Source organism: Theropithecus gelada, chromosome 19, assembly GCF_003255815.1.
Source record: "Theropithecus gelada isolate Dixy chromosome 19, Tgel_1.0, whole genome shotgun sequence".
Lineage (NCBI taxonomy): Eukaryota > Metazoa > Chordata > Mammalia > Primates > Cercopithecidae > Theropithecus > Theropithecus gelada.
Window position 1 is genome coordinate 42533669 of NC_037687.1, and position 17912 is coordinate 42551580.

The 17912-nt window shown below is 43.1% G+C and overlaps 1 protein-coding gene across 2 annotated transcripts in view; it reads right to left on the reverse strand.

Moving 5' to 3' along the window:
- Positions 1-2976: 2976 nt before the first annotated feature.
- The window catches only part of ZNF793 (zinc finger protein 793), a 22156-nt gene continuing 7220 nt past the window's right edge, over positions 2977-17912 (reverse strand). The window contains exons 3-7 of one of the 2 annotated variants that reach the window (XM_025366409.1): positions 13152-13267; positions 12359-12404; positions 8636-8762; positions 7717-7812; positions 2977-3959 (exon numbers count right to left, since the gene is read on the reverse strand). In XM_025366409.1, the coding sequence (XP_025222194.1) occupies positions 2977-3959; positions 7717-7812; positions 8636-8762; positions 12359-12373 (1221 nt within the window). In that variant the 5' untranslated portion in view covers positions 12374-12404; positions 13152-13267. The remainder of the gene's footprint in view (positions 3960-7716; positions 7813-8635; positions 8763-12358; positions 12405-13151; positions 13268-17912) is intronic. The other variant, XM_025366408.1, reaches the window with a different exon arrangement.

Consider the following 17912-nt stretch of genomic DNA (forward strand, 5'->3'; position numbering starts at 1 on the left):
ATTGAGATTTAGTCTAATTCCAAAAAAAGTACATATAAATTATTACGTGTTTCTTGTCAGTATGGAGGAAGGCTCTTGATTTTTGGTATCCTGCCTTCTTAAAAAGTTAACTCAAAAAATAATGAGAGTCTTTTCATTTATTGGTGTACAACCATATCACCAGTAAAAATGGATATTTTTACCTTTTCTGCCGTTTATACCAATTCATTTCTTTTTATTGCCTTCACTGGAATCTCTAAGACAATGTTGAATTCTTGATTTTTAAAGATGGCTTTGGCATAATACATGCTTTGGGGTTTGGGTTTTTTTTTTTTTTTTTTTTTTTTAAGAAAAACCTCTTTAAGTGGTTACCATCTGTTACATATTAACACATTCCATGAAATGCCTTCTCAGTATCTGTTGAAAGTTCATATGATTCTTCTTCTTTAAGTTGTTAATTTGATTGATGTGTTTCCTATTCCCGAACTGGCTTGACATTCTTGGAATGACTCTTACTATGTCATTCTTTGGGTATATGGCTGAATTCTATTTGCCAGTATTTTAATTATAATTTTTGTTTCTATATTCATGAGTAAGACTGGTCTGAAGTTTTCTTTTTTCTTTTTTCTTTTTTTTTTTTTTGACAGAGTTTTGCTCTTGTTGCCCAGGCTGGATGGTATGATCTTGGCTCACTGCAACCTCTGTCTCCTGGGTTCAAGCGATTCTCCTGCCTCAGCCTCCCAAGTAGCTGAGACTACAGGCGTGTGACACCACACCTGGCTAATTGTTGTATTTTTAGTAGAGATGGGGTTTCACCATCTTGGCCAGGCTGGTCTCGAACTCCTGACCTCACGATCCACCTGCCTCAGCCTCCCAAAGTGCTGGGGTTACAGGCGTGAGCCACTGCACCTGGCAGAAGTTTTCTTTTTTTCAACTATCTGTATTTGATTTTGGTGTTAAAACTTATTCTGACTTAATAAAATAAATGAGGAGTATAGTTTATGGATTATATTATATCCATATAATAAATAACACTGGTATTACTCTTTCTTTAAAAGATAGATAGAACTAAGCATGAACTCTTCTGAGCCTGGAGCATTTTCCCATTATAGATCTTTAGTAGCTTTTTTTGAGTTTTTCAATGGTAATTATTCCACCAAATTTTCTACTTCTTATTGCAGTTTTCATAATTTAAAGTTTATTAGAAAAGCATCCGCCTCTTCTGTTTAAAAAAATGTTGATTAGAATTGTATGAGTTATCTTTTTATCACTTAAAAAGTCATATTGATATCTGTGGTTATGTCTCCTTTCTCATTCTGGATCAGGCAGTCTTACATGGAGGCAAATCTTGAAAAACGTAGATTCCACGTGGCCATTTATTTTCTTACATGGATGACATGGCAACTCAGGGAAGCAGTCTTCTTTCTAAACATTGAAATAATGAAGACCTTGGGATTTAGTGTCCAGGACACTTGCAAGGAAATATAAATGAAAAAAAATGAATATTCTTGAATTAATTTGCAGAAGAATAGAGAGAGAAGAAATTCTCGGCCGGGCGCGGTGGCTCAAGCCTGTAATCCCAGCACTTTGGGAGGCCGAGACGGGCGGATCATGAGGTCAGGAGATCGAGACCATCCTGGCTAACACAGTGAAACCCTGTCTCTACTAAAAAAATACAAAAAACTAGCTGAGCGAGGTGGTGGGCACCTGTAGTCCCAGCTACTCGGGAGGCTGAGGCAGGAGAATGGCGTGAACCCGGGAGGTGGAGCTTGCAGTGAGCTAAGATTCGGCCACAGCACTCCAGCCTGGGTGACAGAGCAAGACTCCGTCTCAAAAAAAAAAAAAAAAAAAAAAAAGAAATTCTCCTTCAGTGGTCTATGCATGAAACATTTCTGAGTTATACAAACTGCATACAGAATAGTGTTATCTATGCTACTAATTTGCTACAAGACATTTTAAGCAATACTAAGAAAATATGAACAGTGTACTGTATACCAGGGTGACACTACATTTTGTCAAATAGTTTACAGTGTTTCATTTATCCAATATCAGGTTCTTAAACTGTTCCTTAGCTTGCATTTTTAACATAAATAACTACATTTTGGTAAAGTTTTTGGCCAGATTATCAAAATACATTTAAAAACACTGCAGAGGACAATAACAACCTCTATAGCCATTTACGTGTATTACAAAAAGTGGAAAAATGTAGCTGGTATAATAAAGTTCTTTTAAAGATAGTGGGCCATGTCGTTGTTATTTTTTTTTTTTGTATTGTTAAGACATTAAAAGACAATGATATTTAAAGTGGAAAAGTTTTCTGAATGGCATTCTATATATTGTGTGACATGTGTCTGCTATTCAGATTTTATGTTAATTTCACATTTACAACTCCAAAATACAAATAGTGCTGATTGTATGGCTCACTGTGGAATATACCAGAGTATGCCTTTAAGACTCTTCAGAGATATTTTGTTTTCTGTTGTTATTCCATTTAATACATTTTTAAACATTTACATGCCAGGGTGACCATGCTTATGTTTTATAAAGTATTTTCCAGAAAAGTTTGTATCACAATTAGATCATGATTTCCATTATGATAAAACACTGTCAGTTGGGTGTGGTGGCTCACATCTGTAATCCCAGCACTTTGGAAGGCCGAGGCAGGCGGATCACGAGGTCAGGAGTTTGAGACCAGCCTGGCCAACATGGTGAAACCCCATCTCTACTAAAAATACAAAAATCAGCCAGGTGTGGTGGCAGGTGCCTGTAATCCCAGCTACTTGGGAGACTGAGGCAGGAGAATTGCTTGGACCTGGGAGGCGGAGGTTGCAGTGAGCCGAGATAGTGCCATTGCACTCCAGCCTGGGAAACAGAGAATCCAACTCAAAAAAAAAAAAAGCAAACACACATATACACTGTCCAAATTCATTAAAATGAATTCATTAAGATTTCTCCTAAGGATAGATTCCCTACATACCATGAAACCAGATATTTTGCTCAAGTATTTCCCACAATTATTAAGTTTTCATTCCTGTAGGCATTCTTCCGAGCATGAATTTTCTGATGTCTGCTGAGGTTTGGCTTCTGATAGAAAGCTTTCCCACATTCATTGCACCCATAGGGCTTCTCTCCTGTGTGAGTTCTCCAATGTTTATTGAGGCAGGACTTCTGGCTGAAGGATTTTCCACATTCTCTGCAACGATAGGGTCTTTCTCCCGTGTGCATTTTTCGATGTACATTGAGGTATGACTTTTCACCAAACGATTTCCCGCATTCACTGCAGACAAAGGGTCTCTCTCCTGTATGTGTTCTCTGATGTTCTGTGCGGTGTGACTTCTGGGTAAAGGCTTTCCCACAAAAGAAACATTCAAAGGGTCTTACCCCAGTGTGAATTCTCTGGTGTTTGATGAGGGTTGACTTATGTGAAAAGGCTTTCCCACAGTCAGTGCAGCCATAAGGCTTCTCTCCAGTATGACTTCTCTGATGCCTAATGAATTCAGACTTGTAGCAGAAGGCTTTCCCACACTCACTACAGACGTGGGGTTTTTCTGTAGGTGGAACCCTCTTCCGTTTGTACACGAGAGAATCACTTACTGCTGGTTTATACGTAAGTGCCGGGTTCTGGGTGAAAGCTTTCTCACAGTGACTGCAACCCCAGGGCTTTTCTCCATTCGGTCGTCTACCATGGTGTATACGCTGAAGCAATTTCTCATAACCATAACACTCATCTTGCTTTTTTGCACAGTTTCTCTTAAAACCAATCAAGTCTAAATTATGGTTCAAATTCTTTCCACAAGGGTTCCAGTTGTTAGGGCTCTGGATTGAAGAAAAAAGGTCAGTGCTCAGAAGTGATATTTTCCCAAACTTACTATATTCACGGCTTTTTTCCTTGGGCAGTGTTTTCTTGCTTATGGCTGCGCCTTGCCTCAAAAGCATGTCTTGCCGTCTTTTCCTCTGGATATTAACTTGCCAGATGTCTTCTGGAGAAAGTACAGTGAATCATCCTTATGAAACTTCATACTACTTGAGAAATGCTCTCAAAATTTAAAGAGTGCACAGCACACAAATAGAGAACGTGAACCATAACCCAAAGCACAAATGCAGGGAAGAGTGTTCTATGAGGAAAGAGGATTCTGAACACTGGCACAAATGGAATACAATGTACCAGAGTACAGAGACCAATAATTTCAAAGAAAACAGGATATTACAGAGCAGAGGGTGGCAAACTTATTCTTAAGGGGTCAGAAAGTAAAGGCTTTGTGGGCCATATGGTCTCCGTCGCAATGACTCAACTCTCCCACCATACCGTGAAAATATAGACGATACGTAAACATAAGAATGTGGCTGTGTTCTAACAAAACTTTATTCACAAAGCAGGTGGCCAATCGGCAGGCCATAGTTTGCTGATCGCTGTTATAGAAGAAAGAAGGTGAACTGTTATACAGTACCTTGCTGTCCGGCATGTGGGTTTTCAAGTGGCAATTTTGGCCTTACTTGGAGCTTGTTAGATGTGTAGAATCTGAGGCCCCACCCCAGACCTACTTAATCAGAATCTGCATTTTAACAAGATGCCCGGGTGATTCCAAACACCTTGGAGTTTAACAAGCACTGGTATAGCGGTCATCCAAGGGTGTATCATATTGGGCTAGTTAGTTACAATATAAATGGCAAAGCACTCTAAGGCGAACCAGATTAAAAAATAAAGTCAACAAAGCTAACTAAAACTTAAGCAAGAGTTCTTAACTTGGTAGGCAGAAATCAGCGGGCTTGTGAACTTTGATAGAAATTACATTTTTGTTTTCACTGAGTTCCAACTACAGTTGAACAATTCCTTTGACTATGAATGTAAGCAACAAAACACAGTAGTATCAGCACTTCCTGTGACTTGATACTAGTTTGTGAATATTGTTATTTTCAGGTCACATTATTATATTTATAATCATCTCTTCTTTGAGATCATGATAGTTATTAGACCTGATGTTAGGTCTCATTAATGTATAAATAAAAAAGTACATGTACTATTATATTGCACATTTTGAAAACATTTTGAAGCCGGGCATGGTGGCTCACACCTGTAATCCCAGCACTTTGGGAGGCCAAGGCAGGTGGATCATCTGAGGTCAGGAGTCAGAGAACAGCCTGACCAACATGGTGAAACCCAGTCTCTACTAAAAATACAAAATAAGCTGAGTGTAGTGGCACATGCCTATAGTCCCAGCTACCCAGGAGGCTGAGGCAGGAGAATCGCTTGAACCCAGGAGGTGGAGGCTGCAGTGAGCCAAGATCACGCCATCGCACTCCGGCCTGGGTAACAGAGCAAAACTCCATCTAAAAAGAAAAAAAAAGAAGAAAATATTTTGATAACTATTTTCTATAATCTTATGAATTTTATTGTATTTTTATACATAGAAGTGAGGTCTACAGCCTTCAAAAGAATGCCTAAGAAGTCCATGGCACAAAAATAATTAGTAACCCCTCACTTAAAGATATTCAGTCATGGCCGGGCACGGTGGCTCAAGCCTGTAATCCCAGCACTTTGGGAGGCCGAGACGGGCGGATCACGAGGTCAGGAGATCGAGACCATCCTGGCTAACACAGTGAAACCCCGTCTCTACTAAAAAATACAAAAAACTAGCCGGGCAAGGTGGCGGGCGCCTGTAGTCCCAGCTACTCAGGAGGCTGAGGCAGGAGAATGGCGCAAACCCGGGAGGCGGAGCTTGCAGTGAGCTGAGATCCGGCCACTGCACTCCAGCCTGGGCGACAGCGTGAGACTCCCTCTCAAAAAAAAAAAAAAAAAAGATATTCAGTCATGAGATAATCTAGGTCTGATTTTAGGAGATAGCAGTGGAAAATTAAAAGTGGGACCAGGCGCGATGGCTCACGCCAGTAATCCCAGCACTTTGGGAGGCTAAGGTGGGTGGATCATGAAGTCAGGAGATCAAGACCAGCCTGGCCAAGATGGTGAAACCCCATCTCTACTAAAAATACAAAAATTAGCCGGGCGTGGTGGCATGTGCCTGTAATCCCAGCTACTGGGGAGGCTGAGAGAGAACTGCTTAAACCCAGGAGGCGGAGGTTGCAGTTAGCTGAGATGGCACCACTGCACTCCAGCCTGCGCGACAGAACGAAATTTCATCTGCAAAAAAAAAAAAAATGTGGAGAAGGACTGGGCATGGTGGTTCATGCCAGTATTTCCAGCACTTTGGGAGGCTGAAGCAGGTGAACTGCTTGAGCCCAAGAGTTTGAGACCAGCCTCAGCGGCATTGCAAAACCTCTTCTCTACAAAAAAATATGAAAACTAGCCAGGTGTGGTAGCGCGAATGTAATCCCAGTTACTCGGGAGGTTAAGAGGTGGAAGGATCGCTTGAGCCCGGGAGGTCGAGGCTGCAGTGAGCCATGATCATGCCACTGCACTCCAGCCTGGGTGACAGAGTGAGACCCTGTCTCAAAAAGAAAAAAAAAAAAAAAAAAAGGCAGTGAGGAAGATTTAAAGCCATTTCTCAGAAGAAAAAAAAAATCAACAAAACCACACATATGAATGGAACAGTTAGAGTGAGTGGTAAAGGCAGAAGATTCAAAATGACCACACGGCAGCAAAGCTCTGAAATAAAAAGCAAGATGAAGTGGTGTGTGTGTGTGCGTGTGTGTGTGTGAGGGTGAGTGTGTGGCAGGGGTAGCAAGGACAAATGAAGATGATTTTCGTTTTTGACACACAAAGAACAGGGGAAGTGCACACCTGTAGTGTAGTCCACAGACTGGTTAAATGCGGGGCTGGGCAGAGCAAGGGGGAGAAAGGGGCCAACACGGCAAAGAGGCTGGTTGTGAGAATCATGTACTCTCAGAATGGGTGAGTTCTTTGAGAGGGTTACACCACTGGAAAGAGAACCAAGTTTTGGAAGACAGAAAATGCAATCGTTCCTTGGAAGGAAAATGCTGGGTTTGAGCCAGGGAAATAGATAATAACAGAGCAGTTGGAAAAACAGAGGCTGACTAGATACATTCTTGTGGAATTTGCAGTTATGAAATTTTCAGAAGAGGAGAAGAAAAGAAAAGCAGGGCAACTGATAACCAGGATACCACAGTCTCAGGACGGCTGAAGAGCACACTTTAATGGAGAAACACACGCCAGAGAGTGCCAGAAGCAGAAGTTCCGAGGCATCCCTAAGAGTGGCCATCCATCAACCCTCAGGGTACCATGGGCATTGCTGGAATGTCTCAGAGCTGAAGGGAGAGGGGCAGTGAGTCTGAGTGTTAGTCAGCAGTGGTTAAGATGGGCCCAGCTCAGGCATTTCCTTCACACCTCCCCACCCCAACATGGAATTCACTGCTTCCTCTTCTCTGATCCCACAGTCATCTGTCTATGGGAGTGATTTAAATTTAAGTGCAGAAATTAGGGAAAGCAGGTAGCTCTGAAGCATTTCATCTGGAAAGTGTCAGAACGCAGAATAGGAAGCAGGAACAGGAGAATCATAGAAGCTTTTATTTGTAAGAATACCTGCATGTGAAAGATTCTGGAGAAAGAGAGATGGACCGAGCACATAAGGGCAGAGGTGCAATCAAGTAGAGCTGAGAAAAACACTCAGATTCAGGCGTTGGGGTTGCATGGAGGTTAAAGAGGCATTAATGTGGCTGAAGTTCTCGGAGGAATGTCAAGGCTTTTAAGAGAAGAACGCTGAACAAAATTCCAAAGGTGCCAGCCTCCTTCAGTACCCCTTTTGCTAGATTTATTACACTTACCCCAACAGTGGCAGCCCGGGCATGCTGCCTCACCAATCCATGGTGCTTCTTCCTGCTCCAGCCTGAGGATCACATCTGGTTTGGTGCCTTCATAACCTGTTGCAGGGAAATGATCCAGGCCTTGGACTGAGCTCCTTGGTCTTCAGGGCCTCTCAGGCAGCTTTAAAGGCTGCACAACAGATGTTATACTTTGGAGGGGACTAAACACACACCTTGTCCAGAACCAAATGGAATTAGTAATCCAGGACTACGGAAACTCAAGCCATACCCACTGAGGCAGCAGCACAGGGTAAGAATGCATTCTGTGCCGCCAGAACACTGAGGTTCAAATCCTGACTCTGTTATCTACTAGCTGGGTGACTCTGGGCAAGTTACTTCACCTTTCTGTACCTCAATTTCCTGTAAAAAAGTGGTACTAATAGTAACTACCTCATAAGGCTTTTATGAGGATGAAATGAGTTAATATTTTTAAAGTGGCTAAAACAGTTTCTGGCACATAGAAAGTGCTAGATAATTATTAAATAAATAATTATTTAATTATTTAATAATTCAGAGGTTCTAGGCACTTCAGTTGCTTTTTTTTTTTTTTTTGAGACAGAATTTCACTCTTGTTGCCCAGGCTGGAAGGCAATGGTGTGATCTCAGCTCACTGCAACCTCCGCCTCCCAGGTTCAAGCGATTCTCCTGCCTCAGTCTCCCAAGTAGCTGGGATTACAGGCACCTGCTTCCACACCCAGCTAATTTTTGTATTTTTAGTAGAGACAGGGTTCACCATGTTGACCAGGCTGGTTTCAAACTCCTGACATCAGGTGATCCACCTGCCTTGGCCTCCCAAAGTACTCCAGTTGCTTTTAGCAACTGAAAAAGGAAAGGTGGTCATTTGAACATAATCTGCATTGTATGGTGAAGGTGTTCTTACCCACTGAGACGAGGTTGCTATAGGTTTCCAGCATCACATCCCGGTACAGGGCCCTTTGAGCAGGACTCAGCCGGTGCCACTCCTCTTGGGTGAAGCCCACAACTACATCTTTGAACGACACAGGTGTCTGTTGAAACAAAAATGACATTGAGTCATGTAGAAAAAAATGTTTGTGCATGGCCAGGCATGGTGGCTCATGCCTGTAATCCCAGCACTTTGGGAGGCCAAGGCAGGAGGATCAGGAGTTCAAGACCAGCCTGGAAAACATGGTGAAACCCCATCTATACTGAAAATACAAAAATTAGCCAGGCATGGTGATGCACACTTGTAATCCCAGCTACTTGGGAGGCTGAGGTGGGAGAATCACTTGAACCTAAGAGGCGGAGGTTGCAGTGAGCCAAGATCGCACCTCTGTACTCTAGCTTGGGCTATAGAGCAAGACTCCATCTCAAAAAAGAAAAGAAAAAGAAAAAAAGTTTGTGCAAGAGATGGTGCTGATTTCCATAATGTTTATAAGTTAGAGCTTATTATCTATCTGGAAGGTCTTTTATATTCTTGGCTTTGTGTTATATATGGTGGGGAAAACGAAAATCACATTGGAAGCTATCTACCATTGCCATTCATACTTTGAGTCAACAAAAATTGAAGACCTACTGTGTGTTGCTGGGATCACAATCATAGATGGGTCCTGCCCTCAAGAAGCTCACTGTCTGGCACAGAGAGAGCAACATGTAAAGCCATCAGGGTAAAAGTGTCACAAGAGCTGTGATGGCAGGACATCTAGGCTATGGCATACAGAGAAGCGAATGGTCTGTTAAATTTTTTAGGGTCCGGTTAGGCTTCAGAGCCCAGGGATATGGAAAGCTGAGTCTCCCCAGGAAGACGGAAAACTGCATTCTATGCAGGGGAGCAGTGGGAACAAAGACTGTGGGGCAAAACGGCGATTTTAGGGGTGGCAAGTTACCTTGTAACAAGAGAAAAGCATGTAGAGGTCGGCCAGCAATGAAATGATGTGCTTTAGGGCCGGGCGTGGTGGCTTACCCCTGTAATCCCAGCACTTTAGGAGGCTGAGATGGGTGGATCACCTGAGGTCAGGTGTTCAAGACAAGCCTGGCCAACATGGTGAAACCCCATCGCTACTAAAAATAGAAAAATTAGCCGGACATGGTGGCGGGTGCCTGTAGTCTCAGCTACTCAGGAGGCTAAGGCAGGAGAATCGCTAGAACCCGGGAAGCAGAGGTTGCAGTGAGCTGAGATTGTGCCATTGCACTCCAGCCTGGAGGCCAGGCCGAGACTCCGACTCAAAAAAAAAAAAAAAAAGAAAGAAATTATGGACTTTAGGACAATGAAAACCCTATCCAAGAAGAAGTGTACGCAGAAAGCATATCCTAGAAGGCATGAGGTGAGCTTCTTGCATTCTATGTGAAGTGGTATAATGATAACTCTAAATAAACTGTGAAAAGTTAAAGACATATATTGTATCCCTAGAGTAACCACTAAATCATAATGAGAGGTGTACCTGATATAAATAAACAGAATTCTGAAAACTGTTCCATTCATCCACAATAGCACAACAAAAGAGAGGAAAGAAGAAATAGAGGAACAAAAGAGTAGATGGGATAAATAGAAAACAGACACGAAAATGACAGATATAAATCCTACTATACCAATAATGTAATTTAATAAACATTAAATGTAATATAATTTAATATAAGACTGAACACTCCAGGCCAGGCACGGTGGCTCATGACTGTAATCCAAGCACTTCAGGAGGCTGAGGCAGGAGAATCGCTTGAAGCTGGGAGGCAGAAGATTCAGTGAGCCCAGAAAGTGCCACTGCACTCTACCCTGGGTAATAAAATGAGACTCTGTCTCAAAAAAAAAAAAAAAAAAAAAGACTAAACACTCCAAAAAGGCAGAGATCGTCAGACTGAATAAAAAAAAAAAATGCTGCCTACAAGAGATGCACTTTCAATGTAAACTCACAGGCAGTTTTAAAGCCAATGGATGGAAAGAGAAGTGTGGTGGGTGACCTGGAGGGAAGTGAGAGGAAAGACCCTATAGTAACCTGTGTGAAAGGTGATGTTCACAAGCAGGACAGTAACCATTAGAGAAAGATAGAACGCTGTAACGAAGAGCAGACCCCATTCTGCATGGGGTGATTATTTCACGTTGCATGATGCCTGTACCAAAACATGTTGCCATAAATACACACACCTACTATGTAGCCACAAAAATTTTTTTAAAATTAAAACAACAAAACAAAAAAAGGAGAGCAAAAAAAGGAGAGGTGGCGGGCGCCTGTAGTCCCAGCTGCTCAGGAGGCTGAGGCAGGAGAGTGGCGTGAACCCGGGAGGCAGAGCTTGCAGTGAGCCGAGATCGCGCCACTGCACTCTAGCCTAGGCGACAGAGTGAGACTCCGTCTCAAAAAAAAAAAAAAAAAAGGAAAAAATAACTGATAGCCCTGGAGATCCTGGCATAAGTTGTGAAGGAGCAGGACAGTCACTGAGGGAGACCCATGGGTACCAGCCTAGGAAAGTCTTGGTGATCCTGTCTTGAAGTGACTGTGTGGTAAAGAATTTGACCTTGCCAAAAGAGAGGTGTGGCCTTTGCCCTCAGCTCCTGGGAAGTAATCTCTATACTCTTGGAATGTCCTCAGAGTGTCCTTGTTTACCTATTGGCCTTGGGCCACACTAGATAGTCTAATGATGTGGTTTATAATGAGGGCTTTAGGTCACAGGTATCAGCTCAACCTCTTGGAAGGGCTGGAAACTGAGGTCAGCAGTGAGAACAGTCAAGCCTTTCTACATGATCAACCACCAATAAAAAGTGGACACCAGGGCTTAGGTGCACTTTCCTGGTTGGCAAGGCTCCATGTGTATTGGCACACATTACTGCTGGGAGGATTTAGCACTGTTTTGGGCTCCCTTCGGAGAGGACAGAAGTTCTATATGTGGAACTCTCCTAAACTCTAATTCATCGGCCTCTTCTCTTGGTTGATTTTACTTAATTAATTAATTAATTTTGAGACGGAGTCTTGCTGTGTTGCCCAGGCTGGAGTGCAGTGGCGCAATCTCAGCTAACTAGAACCTCCATCTCCTGGGCTCAAGAGATTCTCCTGCCTCAGACTCCCGAGTAGCTGGGAATACAGGCACACGCCACCATGCCCAGGTAATTTTTGTATTTTTTTTTAGTAGAGACAGGGTTTCACCGTGTTGGCCAGGCTGGTCTCAAACTCCTGACCTCAGGTGATCCAACTGCCTTGGCCTCCCAAAGTGCTGGGATTACAGGTGTGAGCTACCGCTAGTGGCCAACTTAAAATCTTTCTGAGAATTATCCTTGGACAAAGGGTACTGTGCCATCCAAGGATATCTACCCTCCTGAGGCAGCCTACAATCAATGATTAGTTGATTTCAGAATATAAAAGCCTCCTTGCCTCCATTCACAACAATGCTGAAGGCCATCCCAGCTCCAGAGTATAAGATTCCCTGAGGCCTCTGTTCAACAACTCCCTCAGCCCAATCCAGCTTCCCTCACTGCCTTACAGGGGTTCTAAGAGCCTGCCTGATAAACCTCCGGTGAGAAAAATCTCCATCTATGAGTCAGCTTCCCTGAGAACCCAGCCTGTATGTATAAACTGTACATACTTAAAACAATGCATACTTTTTTTTCTAGGACAGTTTCCCCAGGAAGGAAAACTGGGTTACTTAATGTGATACTCACCTGGTACTCGATCATTTTCTGCTGTTCTTGGAAAAAGATCTGACACCTGTAGACATGTGGGGGGAAGAAGATGGAGAAAAAGAACAGAGTGTAAGGGACTAGGCCTGTCTTAGAAATTGCAAATTTCCTTTGTAAATCTTATACAAAAATCCATGCTTTTAGCTGGGTGTGGTGGCTCACACCTTATTTGAGGCCAGGAGCTAGAGACCAGCCTGGACAATATGGCAAAATGCTGTCTACAAAAAAAGAGAAAAAATTAGCCAGGCATGGTGTTATACACCTGTAGTCCCAGCTATCCAGGAGGCTGAGGTGGGGGATCACTTGAGCCTAGGAGGTCAAAGCTGCAGTGAGCCATGATCCTACTACTGCAATCTGGCCTGGGTAACAGAGTAAGACCCTGTCTCAAAAATTAAATAATAAATAAACAAATAAATATCCTTTATCTCTTACTTGTTTCAAATACTTTGAAATATTGTACAGGTCATAAAGCGTAGACCATAAAGCATGGTTGCCATAGTATCTAAATGCCCCACACCCCAAGACATTTAAAGATTATAAAAGGAAAAGAAGTAACTTTTTCTTGGAAAAACTTGGCAGTATCGCTTAGTCAAGTGATCAGTTAACATGACCAGTAATGAGATATAAGACATCATGTGCCTTCTGATATAATGCACTGTGAAGGGTACAACATCCCTTCTGTGGTATTCACACCCCAAATGCATACCTGAACCTAATCAATGAAGAGAGACATCAGACAAAACCATACTGAGTTACAATATAAAAAATAACCTACCTATACTCTTCAAAAATGTCGACTTCATGGAATATGAAGACCGAGAAACTGCTCCTGATTAAAGGAGACTAAAGGGATGTGTCACCTGAAGGCAGCATATGATCCTGGATTGGATCCTGGGATGGAAAAAGAAAAGTTGCTATAGGGCCAGGCACAGTGGCTCACGCCTGTAATCCCAGCACTTTGGGAGGCCGAGGTGCGTGGATCGCCTGAGGTCAGGAGTTTGAGACCAGCCTGGCCAAGGTGGTGAAACCCCGTCTCTACTAAAACTACACAAATTAGCCAGGCATGGTGGCAGGCGCCTCTAATCCCAGCTACTCAGGAGCCTGAGGCAGGAGAATCATTTGAACCCAGAAGGCAGAGGTTGCAGTGAGCCGAGATCACGCCATTGCACTCCAGCCTGGGTGACAAGAGTGAGACTTGGTCTCAAAAAAAAAAAAGAAAGAAAAGTTGCTATAAAGTGACAGTTGACATCTGGTTGTAGACTGGATTAGTCTAGTCTATATTCTGTATTAGTCTAGTTATCATGATTATTAAATCATTATAACACTGACTTAGTAATCAGTGTTAATTGCCTGGTTCTGAAAACTACCAGTTATATAAGAAAATGTTCTCATTCTTAGGAAATATACCCTGAAGTACTTATGGGTAAAGGAGCATCATGTCCGCAAGTTAGTCTTAAGTAGTTAAAGAAAAGAAAGAATAAGAATGATATATTTATGATATAACATAATCATCTATATACATATATATTTGTATATAGAAAGACAGCACATGTAAACATGGCTTTATATAGATGAACCTAGGTAAGGAATACATAGGAGACCACAGTAATATTCTTACTTTTTTTTGGAAAACAATTTCCAAATAAAATGTTTAGTTAAAAACAAAAGGCTGGGTGCAGTGGCTTACCCCTGTAATCCCAGCACTTTGGGAGGCTGAGGCAGGTGGATAACCTGAGGTCGGGAGTTTCAGACAAGCATGACCAACATAGTGAAACCCCATCTCTACTAAAAGTACAAAATTAGCCGAGTGTGGTGATGTGTGCCTATAATCCCAGCCACTCGGGAGGCTGAGGCAGGAGAATCCCTTGAACCCAGGAGGCGGAGGCTGCAGTGAGCTGCGATCGCGCCATTGCACTCCAGCCTGGGCAACAAGAGTGAAACTCCATCTCAAAAAAAAAAAAAAAAAAATTGGTCATGCACGGTGATTCATGCCTGTAATCCCAGCACTTTGGGAGGCCGAGGTGGGCGGATCGCTTGAGGTCAGGAGTTCGAGAACAACCTGGTCAACATGGTGAAACTCTGTCTCTACTAAAAATACAAAAATTAGCTGGGCATGGTGGTGCATGTCTGTAATTCAGAGATTGTGCCATTGTACTCCAGCCTGGGTGACAAGAGTGAAACTCCGTCTCAAAAAACAAAACAAAACAAAACAAAATTATATACAGTAGGCCCATAAATTCTGCCACCACCACCGTTCTGAGAATCTAGGGCCTTTTCTGCCTCTGAGTCAGGATGGAATGAACTCATCACATTCCAAGAGGCCAGATGAGGTACCAAAAATGACAGGAGAGCAAGTCTAGAAAGGTCCAGCAAGAATAAAGGAGCGGATGGGCCATACCCCATACCACAAGATAGCAGAATGCACTGGGCTAGATGGATGTCCCCTTCTCCTGAAAGAACGTACCTATCGCACCTGCACTGAAACTTTGGCCTCCCTACCTCTCCCTTCACTCTGTCTCCCTGGATCTTGGGCTGACCCTCCTCCCTTCATGTAGCCATGGAGAGTCCCTGGAAAGAGTAACGTCTTCAGGTTGGTCAGCTTCTGGCTCAAGGATGAAGCTATTTCCTTTTATGTGAGAGTCTTTGCTCTGACAAGAGGTATGGGGTCTCAGTGATTCCTTCAGAAGGGAATTTTCATCCCAAGTTCCCTTCTCCTGGACAGAGGGTCTTTAACCTGGCCTGCCTAGGCGCTCACAGCTCCGTCTCTCAACAGTAACTCACACTCAGCTGCAGGGCCTTCTGTAGATGTTGTAACCAAGGTCCTGTGGCTCTAAGGGCTGGCAGGAGCTAGAGAACCCTAATGTCCAGCAAGGTGGCAGGATCCAAAGGTCTGCAGGGCACCCAGAGAACCTGAAGATAAGCAGATCCCATGGTGACAGTCATCCACTCATCCCTCCCCAAACACTGCCTGGGGCCTCAGGAGGAAAAGCCTGCAGAGGCTGTGCAGGAGACATAGCTGAGTGATGGCTCTGCTCTGGGACTGCGGCACGGGAAACTGCCACAAAGACCCTTGTGTCTGAGTCACTCCCTGAGCCAAGGAATGACTCAAGATACAAGTCTGAAGCTAAGCACTTCCTCTGACTAACTGAGAGAATCTGGGCTAGACACTTTACCTCTCTAGGCCTGTTTCCTCATCTGTGAAAACAGAAAGAGGCTGTCAAACAGACCTGAAAACCTGAAAACCTGGGTTCAAATGCAGGCTCTGCCATTTACTGATGTGTGATGTTGAATGAGTTACTTAGTCTCTCTGTGTCTCAATATCCCCATCATTTATTTATTATTTTACCCTCCTTTGATTTCTAATGGAGAAAGACATTTTCCCCATCTATTTATTGGCCATTTGCATTTCTTTTGTAAACAATCTGTTTATGCACTTATGATTTTCCTGAGTTATGTGCAAAAATTAATTTACAAGTGCTCTTTATATATTAAGGCTATTAATCCTTTGTCATATGTTATAAACATGTTTTTATAGATAACATTTGTCCTTATTTGTCATTTGTCCTTAAACTTGGGTTTATTAGTTTCCAAATACCAAACAAGTTTTATTGGTTATTTTTAATAGTCAATTTGTTGATTTTTTTCCCCTTATAGTTTCTGCTTCTGGTAGTCTTTTCAGTAAAAGTCTTTTCTACAAGATTATTAAAATGGTCTTTTTGGCTTACAAGATTGGTAAAGATGGAAATCATATCTCTTACACTGCTGGTAGGAGGGTAGGATATTACAGCTTTCTGAAGGGAATTTATATCAGAATTTTTTTTTTTTTTTTTCTGAGACAGAGTCTTACTCTGTTGCCCAGGCTGGAGTGCAGTGGCGAGATCTGGAATCACTGCAAGCTCTGCCTCCTGGGTTCACACCATTCTCCTGCCTCAGCCTCCCCAGTAGCTGGGACTACAGGTGCCCGCCACCACGCGGCTAATTAGCCTGGCTAATTTTTTTGTATTTTTAGTAGAATCGGGGTTTCACCATGTTAGTCAGGATGGTCTCAATCTCCTGACCTCATGATCCACCCACCTCAGCCTCCCAAAGTGCTGGGATTACAGGCGTGAGCCACCACGCCCGGCCCTATCAGAATTTTTAGAGTGCACACTTATTAAACCACTCTTTAACATCCAATGATGTGTCTCTATGAACTAATTCGTCTCACTAAAATAAAAGATAAAGGTACAAGGATGTTCATCTCACCTTTGCTTACAAAAGTAAAACAACTGGAAGCAATCAAAATGTACCAACAATAATTTATTTATTTTTTCATTTATCTGTTTCTTTATTTGAGATAGCCTGGAGTACAGTGGCATGATCATGGCTTGCTGCAGCCTCAAACTCCTGGACTCAGATGATCCTCCCACCTCAGCATCCGAGTAGGAGGGACTATAGATGTGCACCAGGGCACTTGGCTAATTTTTTTTTTTTTCTTTTGTAGAGACAGCATTTCACCATGTTTCCCAGGCTGGTCTTGGACTCCTGGACTCAAGCAATCCACCCACCCTGGCCTCCCAAAGTACTGGGATTATAGGTGTGAGCCTATAATCCCACACCCAGCCTGTCCCAGCAATTAAAAGATGGATGGGCTGATACTGGTGAGCCACAGAATGGAACACAACGCAGGCATTAGAAATAGTAGTGGAGGCCGGGCGCGGTGGCTCACACCTTGTAATCCCAGCACTTTGGGAGGCCAAGGCAGGCAGATCAACTGAGGTCAGGAATTCGAGACTGGCCTGGCCAACATAGCAAAACCCCGTCTCTACTAAAAACAGAAAAAATTAGCTGGGCGTGGTGGGAGGCACCTGTAATCCCAGCTACTCGAGAGTTTGAGACGGGAGAATCACTTGAACCCAGGAGGCGGAGGTTGCAGTGAGCCGAGATTGCACCACTGCACTCCAGCCTGGGTGACAGAGTGACACTCCACCTCAGGAAAAAAAAAAAAAGAAATAGTAATGGAGTGGTGTACTCCGATTTGGAACTACATTTGTGATGTATTTTGAAGCAGGAAATACAAGTCATAACATATGATGTGAAGCATAATTCTATTTTTTAAATTATGTAAGTCCAAATCTATGAAAATATTAACAGTTGCTTTCGCTGAGTGAGGGGATCGAAAGGAATTTACATTGCATTTTTGAAGTGTTCATTTTCTAACTTTTCCAATAGCCTCATAATTATACATTTATTTAGATAATAGCAATAATAACAATAACAAAATTTACAATAATGACCAATCAAAACAAGCATGGTCGGCTGGGCGCGGTGGCTCGAGCCTGTAATCCCAGCACTTTGGGAGGCCGAGACGGGCGGATCACAAGGTCAGGAGATCGAGACCATCCTGGCTAACACGGTGAAACCCCGTCTCTACTAAAAAAAATACAAAAAAGTAGCCGGGCGAGGTGGCGGGCGCCTGTAGTCCCAGCTACTCGGGAGGCTGAGGCAGGAGAATGGCGTGAACCCGGGAGGCGGAGCTTGCAGTGAGCTGAGATCC